The following is a 14,091-nucleotide window of genomic DNA, read 5'->3' as shown; positions in this document are numbered from 1 at the left end:
CTCCTATCAGTCTACCAATCAGAATACCCTTGAAGGGCTGATAGGTTTGAGTGCTGACACCCACAGCCCAAAACTAGGTGTGGCTACATTAAGAAGGCAGGTCACTGTGGGTAAGTGTCTAATCATGAGATCTCCTAAAACGGTGATGGAATCTAACCCTGTTAGGAAAATCCTATTTAATTCTGTTAGAGAGTGAATCTCAGATCCCTTTTACCCTAGTCCTTAGGCCTTGGGCTAACAGGAAGAGCTTTAACATTTACTACATTTCAGAAACTGCTGGTTCATCCCATGTAATATTATCTTATTTAATCCTCATAGTTTCTCTGTGAAATACTTTGTATTGTCTCCATTCATAATTTCTCAAATGCCCAAGTTTCTTTTCCACCTTCTCAGTTTTTATGTATCCTATTTCCTCCTGGAATGGTCTTATTTTTCTTCTTTGCCTCATAATCCCTACTTGTCCCTCAGAGCTCATCTCAGATGTTACTACTTCAAGGAAGCCTTTCTAACCCCCTAGGTTTGATTCCCTATTGCACATTGTAATCACACACCGTATCTCAATAAGCACAAGAAATTATGTGATCAGTCACATAATATCTGTCATACATGCTAAAGTGTAAGCTCCTTGAGGACAGGAACTGTGTCTGTCATTTTTCTGTTATTTCTAGTGCTAGGTATGGTTCCTTACCCTTAGATACTCAGCAATTTGGGGTGCCTGGGTGGCTCAGTTGTTTAAGCGACTGACTTTGGCTCAGGCTGTGCTCTCACGGTTTGTGAGTTCGAGACCCTCACTGGGCTCTTTGCTGTCAGTGCAGAGCCCTTTCTGAGCCTGCTTCAGATCCTCTGTCTCCCTCTCTCTCTGCCCCACCCCTGATCGTGCGCGTGTGAGTGTGCTCTCTCTCTCTCTCTCTTAAAATAAATAAACATGTAAAAAAAGATACTCAGTAAGTTAAATGTATGATTATGGCAAACAAATGCCATATGTCAGGCGTTGAATTCTTATCTATTATAACTTCAGAACCTTCTTTCTTTAACTTATGCCATACACAGAACCTAACAGGAAGTATTTCTAAATGAAATTGCCCAAGAAAGCTCTTCCTCAACTCTATTTCAGTCCTAAATTGGCTAACAATACAAGTTATTAATTAATCTTAGATACTGGCTAGGGTGTGGTTCTGAGAAAAGGAACTGAAAGCCTTTGAAAAGTCTCCTGAGTTCTGTATAAGCTGTCCAGAGGAGTCCCACATTTCTGAGCAGCGAGTTTTGAAGGAAATTGGTAGGGCAGGCTCTCGGATTACATGTCCCCTTAGGAAACTTTACAAGAGGTAGACACACCTGGCTTACCAGTATTTCTGACTTACTACTGAGCTGAAAACTGCTTGTTTTGTGGAGAAGCAAAACTCTGCAGCAACCATCTAAAATGAAGAGCCCCCGAACTTTTGAGGAGCAAACGCAATGCATTGTGGACTCTTTACTCACAGACTTCTTGAGCCCCACAGTGCAGGTTGCTAACCGGGACCTACGTTGTGCAGATGAAACAGATTCAGGTAAGGCTCCTGGCCTGAGGTGGTGATTGTAGATCAATGAGAGAATCTGGGTAGACTTCCTTATTTCCTCTGAAGTTTCAAAAGGCAAACTAAGCTTTCAGCAATACCTGAAAATCAGTAGTCTCCATGGAAGAGAAAGATATTCTCAGTGAAGGGAGATTTTCTGATTCTCGGTGTTGACAGAATATTGAAGGTGTTCTTGGGAGAGAACAGTGCCCAATGTTGCTTAAAAGTCAAGAACTTTCTCCACTGCCCAGATTCCTGGGAGTTGCCATTCCTTCAAGCTCTGTAACAAATGTGAATGTGTTCCCTCTGTCTTAGGAGAGTCAAGCTCTTTTGACGTGGCCATCATTGCTGGTCGCCTTCGAATGTTGGGTGACCAGTTCAATGGAGAAATGGAAGATTCTGTCAAAAACATCATTTCAGAAACCATTCAGGGACAGGTGAAGTTGCTGCTTTTTTCTATTTCAGATGCTCTTTTCTTACATGACTGTGACTAGAAATATCCTAGTGAGAGATTTGGGGGCTTATCTTCATCCAAGGAGATAACAGCAGGAATTCTCCAGCTGCTAGTTCTTTAGGAGTTCATCAAAGCCCAAGTGGTAGTGACATTGTTTCCATTTGTTTTCATCAGAGCTGTGCTTAAGTGGCATAGAGCACATCTGTAGCATTTTGTCCCTGGTAAAGCACTTTAGTCTCTAATATACTTGTTTTAATATTTATTTTGCTGAGAGTGGGTGTCTTCCCCTCCCCCACCCCCAGAAGGCCCAGCAACAAAACTATGTACAGGAATGATAGTCGACAAGTATGCTGCACTGAGGGGTAAGTACTTACAGCAACCCACTAGGGCATATCTGGCTTTTCATCAGAATGATGATTATTGGCAATAGCACTTGGATTCTGTATCGGATGTAAAGACCATCGGCAATGTTCTGGAAGATGTTGCTGATTAATATCAATAATGGCAGGTAATATTAACTCATCACTTAACATGTGCCACACAGTATTCTAAATGCTTTGCACTTATCTCATTTAAGCCTGATACCACTCTATGAGGTCGTGTAGAAACTATTATCCATAAGTGCAACCTCTCCTCATGTGCATGTAATGCTGTGAGAGCAAACATCTCACCTCTTTGTTCACTGCAGTATTCACACAACCTAGAATAGCACCTTGTATGCAGGAGATCCCCGATAAGTATTTTCTGACTTGATATCCATTTAAGCAGATACGGGAACTGAGAGATAGGGAAACAAGAAATTAGGTTACTCCGTGAGTGTTGAAGTTAGGATTTGAACCACACTCTTCACCATTGTGCTTTATTCTTCTTACTGAATATAGCTTGGATGGTACGCCTATTCAGGCAGAGCCAGACTTGTTACTCCTAATTGCTTGCACTAAAGCTTTCCTAAGGTAGCTAAGAGATGAATTTAGTTTTTTTTTTTAATTAAAAAAAAGTTTTTTGTAACAGTCCCAAACTCATAGGAAAGTTGTGCATATTGTACAAAGAATTTCCCTCTTGAATCATTTGCGAGTAGGTGGCTGATAGGATGTTCCATCATCTGCTAATACTTCTGTTTCCTTCAAACAAGGCTGTGCTTTTATATATAACCATGATCTAAACCATCAAAACCAGGAAACTAGTACTGACACATTTTCATCTTATCCTCAGATTCTATTCAAATTGTTCCAGTTGTCCCAATGATGTCACTTACAACAAAAAGATCTAGGCCAGAATCAGATATTACATTTAGTTGTGATGTCTCTTTAGTATCCTTTAATCTGAAATAGTTCCTCAATCTTTCCGTGATTTTTCATGACCATGACACTTGAAGATTATGAGTCAGTAATTTTGTAGAAGGTCCCTAAATTTGGGGTTTTTCAATGCTTCCTCTTGCGTAGATTCAGGATATGTACCTTTGCAGTAAGATCACAAAAGTATTGCAGTGTTCTTCTCGTCGTACCCATTAAGTGGCACAAATTTCATTTGTCCCATTACTGATGTTAACTTAATCACTTAAGATGGTGTCTGCAAGGCTTCTCTACAGCAGTTATATCTACTGCAGTTAATATAGTTAAATTTGCATAGGGAGGTATTTTGAAGCCGTGTAAATATCTAGTATCTCATCAACATTTCAATCTATTCATGTATTTTTTTTCTTTTTCTTTTTTTTAACTCTTTCATGTATTTATTTTTTATATCAACATGGACTCATGAATTCCTATCTGTTCCTAGTAATCTGTTACCATCATTATTTATTTGCATGTTCAAATTGTCCTAGTTTTGGCCAGTGGGAGTCCTTTCAATCTGGACTGCGTCTTTTTGGCATGTCCTGTAGCTCTGTGAGTACTTCCTTAATTTCTGACATATCTCTTGTCTTTCCAGGCCCCAGCCTGAAATCAGCCATTGTCCAGGGAGCTCTGGTTGGTTTTAATGGAGAATGGTATTTGGAAACCAAGATCTAGGTACTCATGTGGATGGCCCTCCCAACTTGTTTGGACTCTGACACCCTGCTCTGACTCCCATGGGCCCCCCTACACTACACCACAGTACATCTTGCTTGGCCCCATCTAATGACTTTTGTTTTTTTGTTTTTTAATTTTTTTTTAACGTTTATTTATTTTTGAGAGACAGAGCATGAGCTGGAGAGGGGCAGAGAGAGAGGGAGATACAGAATCCAAAGCAGGCTTCAGGCTCTGAGCTGTCAGCACAGAGCCGGACGTGGGGCTCGAACTCACAAACTACAAGATCATGACCTGAGCTGAGTCCGACGCTTAACCGACTAAGCCACCCACGCGCCCCATCCCATCTAATGACTTTTGGATCAATTTTGGGGGGGGGGGGAAGGAAAGTGGGAGAGAAAAAACAAATTTTTTTTTTTTTTTTTACTTCAGAATTTTCCAGACTTCAGTCATTCAAGCAGTACCTTCACAATTTGACTATTAAGTACTATCACGTACTTAATATCGTCCTTTCAAATCATTTTGTTGTTCTTTCAATCATTTTGCTCATCCTAAATAATGACACCTGAAATCATGGGTTTGATGGGCTACTTAGTTTTCTCTATACCCATTATAATAAATAACAAAATCATAAAATAGGAAAAGTTTGGCCTTCTACTCCTTAGATGATCTTAGATACAACCAGTGGTGCATTTGCTATTCTCTCCTATAGGAAACACTTGCCTTACTGGATTCCTGCACCTACAGCTTCTTGTAGACTTTTTTTTCGATACTTCACTGCTATCCCATGTCTCTCCCCAGGCAGGAACTATACTGCAGGACACAGTAAAATCTCTCAGCCAGGCCTGGTGTGCTCAGGATTCCAGCTTAGTTTATGAGAGAGCCTTTCTGGCAGTGTCCGTGAAGCTTCTTGAATGTGTGGCCCGCATGGCTCCTGGAATAGCAAGACAGGTGGCTATCCCCATAGTAAACCTGATCAACGGGAACAGTGCCGTCCGGGAGTTTGTCCAGGGCCAGGGAGGTTGGGTAAGTATGTTGGGGCCCTGGCTCTGATAGGCATTTGCATTGTTTTTGTACTCATACCTGGGACTCCCAATTCCTGATTCTTTGTAAGTTGGAAACCAGGTAGAAAAACAGATCTCCCTACTTTGCTGAAAAGAGCAGTAAAAAGGGGAACAGTCAGAAGCTCAGGACTATGGGTGTTGGACTCCAGAGACACTTTGCCTAAAATGTTGACTACTAACTCTGCAAAGCTAAATCCCACTTTCTATATATAACTGCCTAGCAAGTATACTGGTGATAGAATGCTAATCTCAGCCTGGCTTCACTCTGCTCCCTGGTAAATTTCTGGGTCTCCTCTCCCTAACATCTTTGGATGTATGTTGAAGAAATTCAGAACCATCCCCCTATTGTCTAACAAAAACGAGGTCTAGAGGAGGCATTCTAAGGTCATGTCTTAGGAATCATTAGACCATCTGCTCTCGTAGAGCACTCCTCTTCATTTCCAGCATCAGCAGAAGCCTTAGTGAGAGCCGCATTTCCTGAAGGTATCTGCAGATTATTCGTGGTTTCTTTGGGAAGCTCCTGAAAACCATCCCTTTGACTGTAGGCCATCCATTGTTCTTCCTAGGAGAATCTGGAGAGCTGAAGAAGAGGTGGGAGCTGTTTGCCAGCTGGAACATCACTGCCCCTGTGACTGCTCAGGTGATTGATTTCTGGCAGTTAAAGCAGACAACCAAATCCAAAACTTCTTTCTTTTGAACAGAACCTAATTTAGCTGAATAATTTCTTTTCTACTGATTGCTACAGTTGGGAGAAGCCCTTGGAGGTCTACAGAGGTTTTGTGCTTTGTGTTTTTATGTGAGTTTTAATGAGGTACCATTTAAGCAAAGACCTCTAGACACAAAGTAACGACTTGTTAGGAGCGGAATTGGAAGCATCAGAGCCCGGCTTGGCTGGAGATCTTTTGGGAAAGGGAGCACACAGTAAACTTCCTTCAGATTTCCTCTTGTCCTTTGGGAAGGATCTTGTCTGCTCATTTTGCAATCTAAAGGACTTCAGGGAGATTTCAATTCTTTAAGTTGAGAATTTCTTTTGAATTCATAACCTGAGTCTTGTGTTAATTTCACCAAAGCAGAATTATTTTATGCATTTTTAGGTTGAAAGCAAAAAATAGCAGTTTCTGCATCTGCCCTCCTACCAGAAAGGCCGACAAAAGATGAAACAGTGAGTGCATTTTTACTGCCACAGGATGCAGGAAGTGCTGGCCCACATCTAGGACAGAGGGGCCATCCCAGCTTAGATGAAACTAGCTGCATACCACAGTGTTTTTCAAACCAAAAAGGGGCCTACATACCACTTGTGGACCTTATAAATTGCTGATTTCCAGGCCCCATCCCTAGAGATTCTGATTCTGTAGGGGTGGGCTGGGACCTAGGATACTACCAGTTCCACAGGGGATTCTTATGTACATACAGAACTTGAGACCCATCATTTTAGAGCAAGGATTGGCCATATCCTGCCTGCTCCTTTTTCTGTAAATTCTTTTATTGGATTGCAGCTACACTCACTTGTTTACATATTGTCTATGACTGTTTTAGTACCACAACGTCAGAGTTGAGAAGTTACAGCAGATACCATATGGCCTGTAAAATATATTTACTATCTGGCTCTTGACAGAAAAGTGTGTAGACCCTTGCTTTAAAGCTAAATGAACATCTCTCCTTGAATAATTTAAATTCTGTGGCAATCCTGATAATTCCTGCCAAACACAATTGTACATAGGATTACTCTGTTTTTTAGATTTTCGAGTGTTCTGTTGGTTCTGGCATAGTCCACACTTTCTTGAGAACTTTAGCAAATCAGAAAGCTCTGTGACTCCTGAGTAGTCAGTCAGTAGAGGGTATATATTTTCCCTGGCCCTACCATAAGTGATTGGAAGTGATTAGAAATGAGGCATACAGTATCCATATTATGAATATCTTGAAATAGTCCTTAATAATCTCATAGATTCATAGGCAATCATCAAGACTCCTTAAGTCCCAAAACCAGACTACTTACCTGACTGTCAAGAAGAAAAGCATTGCTATATCTATTTTGGTTTTTTTTGGGGGGGGGGGGTTGCTATATCTATTTTGAAGAGAGGCATTAATGGTTTGGTTACAGTTTGGCTAAAGTGTAACCACATCCCCTCCTTTCAGCCAGCCAGCTGTCTGTTTCCCCTCAATGCATAGAATTAAAGATGTAGCGCTGGGACTATATCTTGACTTTTTCAAGTTGTGTGATTTCCTCAATTCTTGGAGAAATCACAGTAGGTTTGTAATCCCAAATGAGATTTCATGTTTCTTTTAAGTAGCAATTAGCTTTTTTTTTGCTACCAGTTGAAGACACTTGATGTACTTCTTTGTCCCTTACATTACTGTAAATTCAACAGGGTGGGTTTTGTGGTATTTTACTTCTTAGGTGAAATCACTATTTTCACACTGACCAATGCTGTTTTGTTCATGAAATAAAATTGTGTGTATGTATTTGAACTAATTCTCAGCAAATCCAATTTAATTGATTGATACAGAAACAGAACAGATTGGGGGTTGCCCCGGGCAGGGGGTGGGAGGTGGGGGAAATGGGTGAAGGTGGTCAAAGGGTATAAATTTCCAGTTATAAGATGAGAAAGGTCTGGGAGAATAATGTACATCATGGTGACTATAGTTAACAATACCATATTCCTGTATTTAGAAGTTGCTAAAGAGTAGATTTTTAAAGTTCTTACCACACCCATACACACAAAACACTTTATTTATTTATCTGTCCTATGTTTATGTATTTATTAAAAAAAATTTTTTTTTTTTCTATACCCAGCATGGGGCTTGAACTCACAACCCTGAGACTGAGAGTTGTATGTTCCACTAACTGAGCCAGCCAGGTGCCCCAAAACACACATTGTTTAACTAGGTGAGATGACAGATGTGTTAACTAACCTTACTGTGGTAATCATTTTGAAATACATACATGTATCAAATCATTGCCCTATACACCTTAAATGTATACAATGTTACAACGTCAATTCTCTCTCAGTAAAGCTGAAAAATACACGATAAAGGTCAGAGGCCAGCAGCCTCCTCTTTGTCTTTTCTCTTCCCTCTTAGCTTCGCTAGCTCCCCATTTTATCCTATACTGTCAGCAAGACTTCCGAATAGGAATCTGTTGCCAAGTATACAGCAGTATCTGGAGACTGAGGATACAGTGCTCCTGGGGATTATACCAAGTAAATGGATGAAGCAGCTCTGGCTTAGGTGTTGTGTTCGTTCCTAGGCACCCTCTCCTGGGAGAGCTGAAGTGTTTGGGTGGCAGGAAGAAGGCACTGTAGCCCAGAGATGAAGAATACATTCAGGTTCTCTGATGTTCACGATGTAGTTTCACCAAGATTAATCATGTGACATTGGGCAAGTAATCCAAATTCCCCTGAGCCTTTGTTTCCACACCTTTTTTTTTTTTTTTTATAAATTTTTTTAAAACATTTATTTATTTTTGAGAGATAGAGAGACAGAGCATGAGCAGGGGAGGGGCAGAGAGAGAGGGAGACACAGAATGCGGAGCAGGCTGCAGGCTCTGAGCTGTCAGCACCAAGCCCGACGCGGGGCTCGAACTCATGGACTGTAAGATCATGACCTGAGCCGAAGTCGGACGCTTAACCAACTGAGCCACCCAGGCACCCCTGGACTATTTTAAACACTGCACCATGAACAGTTTGGGGCTGCTGTCACAGTTCATAAAGTTTTGGGTTAAGCCAATCTTCTGGCTTTACCTCTTGCCTCAGTGTGATTCCTAAGATTCCTAAGTCTGACGGACTTATTTCCCTTCTTCCTAAATCCATATCCATGAGCTCCAATTCTTTGTATCTATATACCTTTTTTATCCCTATACTGCCTCAGATTGCTGTCCAGCTAGCTCAAAACCTCAGTCATGTTTCCCCTTTTCCCTGCCTCCAGCCCTACTCACCTAGTCTTTCTCACTTAATTCCTTGCTTTTTGTCCGGATTCTTTCTATGAGAGTTTGTTACCCCATGCCTGGACTTTTGGTAAAGTCTCTTAGACTATTAACTGATTGTCCTGTTCCAGGCTTGCCCATTCCCATCTGTCCTAATACGGCCACCAGATTGACCAAAGCTGTGGTTTCCTTGTCTAGTCTTCTGAGTCATTTTCAGATATAATCATTTTGAAATTTTACATACTACTGAAGTAGATTATGAGACTTTTAAAAAAATTTATCAGAGGGGCCATTTCTTCAAAAAAAAAAAAAAAAAAGAAAGAAAGAAAGGAAAGAAACATTGCTTTGATTGCCATTTTCTTAAGATCTTCCAGCGGAACTTTTGAAGGTGATTGGATATGTTCATTGTTTTGATTGTACTGATGGCTTCTTGGGTGTATATACATTTCAAACTTCTCAAGCCACACACTCTGAAGTGTGTAGTTTGTTGTATGTCAGTACTACCTCAGTAAAGTCGTTATATTTTTAATTTTTTTTAATGTTTATTAATTATTTTTGAGAGAGAGGGAGACAGAGCACGAGTGGAGGAGGGGCAGAGACGGAGGGAGACACAGAATCCGAAGCAGGCTCCAGGCTCTGAGCTGTCAGCACAAAGCCCTACACAGGGCTCAAACCCACAGACCATGAGATCATGACTTGAGCCGAAGTCAGATGCTTAACTGACTGAGCCACTCAGGCGCCCCCTCAATAAAGTTGTTATTAAAAAATATATAAAACCTTCCCCAGTTTTCCATCGCCCATCAAATAAAGCCTGACTTTTTAGCCTGGCATTCAAATTCCCTCAGGGTCTGTCTCCAACTGCCCTTTCTAGCCTTGTGGATCAAGACTCTTCTCTACATGACCAATCATCCAGTCGGACTGAGAGCCACTCACTAAGCTATCCTCCTCCTGCTGTTCTCTGTTTTATATTGCTTCTCCTCAGGCTCTTCGACATATTCAAGACCCAGCTCAAAGGTCGCTTCCTCGATGAAGGCTACACAGAAAACCCAAATACAAAGTGACCTTTGCCTTCTCAACATTCTGTTTGCATATTCCCACAAATGGCCTTAAGTTATAGTTGTGTACTTCCCTCCCCTACTAGAAAAAGATCCTTGAATGAAGACAACTTGTTGTACACATCTGTAGCACCCCTCCTCCCCATTCTCTTGCGTACCTATGGATCTCATAAATATTCATTAAAAGAATAAATGAATTAAAAAAAAGAATGAATAGACTCAATACTGAGTCAACAAATGAAAGATAAGATTTCAAGTTTGATTACATTTTGAACACGATGCCAGGGCTCACCAAGAGTCCCAACTCTGTTTTAATAGAAGGAAAATTGGGTCAATTGCAAATTATCAGTTGTCTTTAGCCTCCTGAGGGTTGTACTTCCGAAACCAAAGGCAGAGCGTGATTCCGGGGGGATGGCTGGAAGCTGACTATGAAGTTCACAGCGGGTGAACCGAAGAGACTGATGAGGTCTCAGAAAGCTGTAGCGATGAGAAGCCATCATGACCAGGAGATGCATGGGGGACTTTCCTGCTGTGGGTGATGTGTGCAACAAGCCTCGTCAGAGGCGTTTTATCAGCCTCTACTATGTCCATTTATAGAAGGGGAAATGGGTCTATTCTGGGAGATAAAGGGGTCGTTTTTTTCCTGGCCATTGTAGCAGCACAGAGCTGGGCTCTGCCTCAGTGGTGGCAGCATCATTCCTTCCATAACAGTGGCCCGGCTGCTCAGGCAGCAGCTCTCAGGTACATGCTCTTTTCCAGGTTCCGGGACCTCCCTGTAGGGAAGGCCCATCTGCTCCTGGCACAGCGAAAAGTGCCTGGCCAGAGACAGGCATGGTCTGTGCCAGGCAGGAGACCTGGAGTACTTGACAGAGAGAGTAACCAAGTCAGGGTGGACCCCTCACCAACACCTAACCACATTATGTAGTGTGCTTGATCACAACAGGTGTAATTTAGGTGTGCTTAAGAGCACGTTAAGCACTGTGGGTCCCGCAAATGTATATGGAAGGCACCACCGTGGCCTTTGATACATTTAAAACTACAGGGGGTGGCTTATGTGTCTTCTTTCGAATAAACTCTTTTCAATAAACTTGTGGGAGGCAAGAAACCTGTGAAGAAACAAAGCAAACTTCCACAGCTGAAAATAAAGACTTCGACCGAAAGGAGGCAGACTAAGAAAGTCGTGCTGAGATGGAGTTAGGGGCGGGCATTGTGAAGAAAAGAGTAGGCTTTACAGCTTTATTTTCATCTTGGCGAACATTAGGGGAAAGGTGAGAAGTAGCAAAAGAGGTGGCAGTAAAATGAGTAAGGCCTGTGGTTGATGTGGCTAGATAGTTTGGGTGGGGGGGACCCACCCAAGCTGAGGAATCTGGACGTGCGTTCAGTAGACCATCAGTAACTACTTGGGTTCTTTAGCATTTAAGTGGAGTTTTAAGAGCTTTCACCCACGCTTGGTTCCTAGGAGACGCGAGCATGGAGTACAACTAAGAGCCTGTTGCTGATGGAACCCACATGTGCAAAAAGGGGGGCGGGGGTCAGCATGGGAATGGAAGAGACTGGTTGAATCTTCAAGACATTGAGGAGAAATGACAAGCAGGCCTTGGTGACCACCAGGATGCTCACAAAGAACTGCGTGTCTCACGGATACTACACGGAGCCCGTATCAAATCAATGACCCTAGTGAAACCGAAGCAAAGATTGTTAAGTGGCTTCCCCAGGGTAAAACAGGCCTCCCCACAGAGAGAGAAGGATGTTGTGAGAAACCTGAGTGTATTTCCTATTAACTGATAATACTTGTCCTAATGATCTCCCCTGATATTCTCTTTGGTTAGTTTATTTTTTTCTTTTTTGTCATCGAATTCCAACCTCCGTGACGCTGATGTCAGACATTATACAGGCACGCTCCCCTCTTGCCAGTGCAGGTGACTACGAGGGGCACTCCTCTGTGCTGTCATCCACCTTCTGAATAAACAGCAGAACCACAGGAGGCAGCAGTGAGGTGTTCCTTCCTGGCTCTTCTTCAGGTGCTCATTCACTTTTACTTTCCACTAGAACTCACCCCGGTGGGTCCTGACAAAGTGCTCATGGGTCTTTCACTTCATGGAATTGTTGTGTTCACTTAGGGCTTAGGCCGGACCGGTTCAAATGTTTCACCATAAATTCGTCAATTCTTTTACGTATTTGCCAGTCTTTGCTATAGAACATGTTCCCCTCCCCAGTTGTTGATCTTCCCACAAGATATAAATGAGTCATCAGAATCTATATCAAAAAGCATGATGCTCCTGTCGCCTTCCCGTATCTACAGAAGGAAGTGTGAAAAATTAAGTAGCAGCTTAGATTTGTTAAAATAAAACTGTTAATAAAAGTTTTTTTGTTTTCTCCTTCGGTTGTGTTTGTCGTTTGCTTGAGTGGTCTACTCAGGAAATGGTCTTTCAGCGAAGTGGGTTTTTGAGGTTTGGTTATTTCACGATGTTTCTGTATCTTTTGGTTTTAGTGTGGAACAGACTCCTAAGAATTGCTGCTTGCTTTTGAAAAGAAATCTGCAGTTCGGCTCAGACGCTATTTTTAGATTTTTATATTTGGGGTAAAAGGAGGGGCAACTCAGCGAGTTTTTCTTTATCTCGTAGCCATCACTATGTTAGCTCTCCCTAAGAAGAGAATAAAGTTAGAGATCGTTCTGAAATATGAGTTTGAGAAATATAGATTTAAAACTTATTTTATTAGGTATCTTTTTGTTTATTAATTAGTAAAGTTCTAGTTTTGTTGGAAGTAATTACATTCTAAGGGGACAGAGGGATTGTGAAACTATCTCTTTTACTTGTTAAAATACAGAAAATCATTCTTCTTTTAGGGTTATGCTTTGCTACTCTGCAAATTAACCGGTTAGTTTGGAACGTTTTTATTTTAATGAGTAATTACAGCCATGTCTTAGTCCTGAGATGCTTTATTAACCAGTTTAAGGGTGTTTTTTCACTCTATTCTGGCTTGTTTGCTCTCGTATATCCAGCCCTACCATAATACTTAGCATTTAGTGGGTACTCAATAAATTTGTTGAACAAATTAATGGATTTTTGCTTTTTTCTAATTTAAAAAATGGTAAAATAATGTTTAAAGAATTTTACAAAGCATCCTTAGGGGCACCTGGGTGGCTCAGTCGGTTAAGTGTCTGACTCTTGATCTGAGCTCAGGTCTTGATCAGGGTTGTGAGTTCGAGCCCTGCATTGGACTCCATTGGCCATGAAGCCTACTTAAAAAAAAAAAAAATCCTTAATTCTAGCACTCACACGGTTCATTCTTTTCGGTGCCATTTAGTCTTCATTTAATCATGTACATACTTTCACATGGTTTTAGTTATTGTGAATTTTCAATTTTGTATTTTTAAAGTTTTTCCCCTGTAAGTCTTAAGATAGCCAAATAAAACATTGCATTATTTAGTACAACAAAAAAGTCTCCTTTAATGCTGGATGGGGACTGAGGAATACTATCCTGTTCTCAACAACTACTGTTTCACATGCAGAATCCCTCAAAGACCTTTCTTTTCCTGTTGCGAGGCTCAATAAAGTGGAGGTAGCTTAATAGTGCCTCGAATTTCCTAAAGGGAGTTTAAATAATCCAAAACAGAAAAGATTGCTAATAGAGGAAGTTCTAATGGCACATTTCCCGGTTTTCTTCAGGATTATTTCAGACTAATTTTGTTAACAATTTTTTTTATGGAACTTCTGTCTTCAAACAGAGATGATATACTGATTTTGAGTTGCTCTCACTCCGCATGAGACAGTCTTAGGTAGGTTTGTACCCACTGAGGAGAGGATTTACGCAAGCTGAGATGTGGAAGCTTTCTCTCGAACAGCTTGTCTGTCAGGGACAAAATGCCACACTCACAGCGTGGCTTCCTGAAGCAATGGCCTTTTCCAAGGCACTAGTTGGATAGTAGAATGCCTTCTCTAGAAATGGTTCTTCAGCCTTTCGGCCCTGAAAGTTATACTGCTGCCAGCAAGGTGGCTGATTTTACTCTTTTTCTGTTCCTTATAGTTTACTAGCAT

General features: G+C 41.4%; 1 protein-coding gene across 3 annotated transcripts; it reads left to right on the top strand.

The window, feature by feature from the left end:
* Positions 1 to 894: 894 nt before the first annotated feature.
* Positions 895 to 12,636, top strand: BCL2L15 (BCL2 like 15). Of its 3 annotated transcripts, XR_006221828.1 has the most exons (5): positions 895 to 1,547; positions 1,869 to 1,990; positions 4,812 to 5,036; positions 5,641 to 5,714; positions 11,946 to 12,636. XR_006221828.1 is itself a non-coding variant. In XM_007076352.3 (4 exons), exons 1-4 carry the CDS (start codon positions 1,421 to 1,423, stop codon positions 5,656 to 5,658), a joined length of 492 nt encoding a protein of 163 aa, XP_007076414.1. In that variant the 5' UTR covers positions 895 to 1,420; the 3' UTR covers positions 5,659 to 7,491. The 3 variants fall into 3 exon arrangements, 2 of the variants coding, with proteins under 2 accessions (XP_007076414.1, XP_042854166.1); XM_007076352.3 differs by lacking the exon at positions 11,946 to 12,636 and having other exon boundaries at positions 5,641 to 7,491; XM_042998232.1 differs by lacking the exons at positions 5,641 to 5,714; positions 11,946 to 12,636 and having other exon boundaries at positions 4,812 to 5,613.
* Positions 12,637 to 14,091: the final 1,455 nt, after the last annotated feature.

The sequence above is a fragment of the Panthera tigris genome, chromosome C1 (genome assembly GCF_018350195.1).
Source record: "Panthera tigris isolate Pti1 chromosome C1, P.tigris_Pti1_mat1.1, whole genome shotgun sequence".
In the NCBI taxonomy this organism is placed as follows: domain Eukaryota; kingdom Metazoa; phylum Chordata; class Mammalia; order Carnivora; family Felidae; genus Panthera; species Panthera tigris.
The sequence above is the reverse complement of the archived record's forward strand: the minus strand, read 5'-3'. Positions and strand labels throughout refer to the sequence as shown.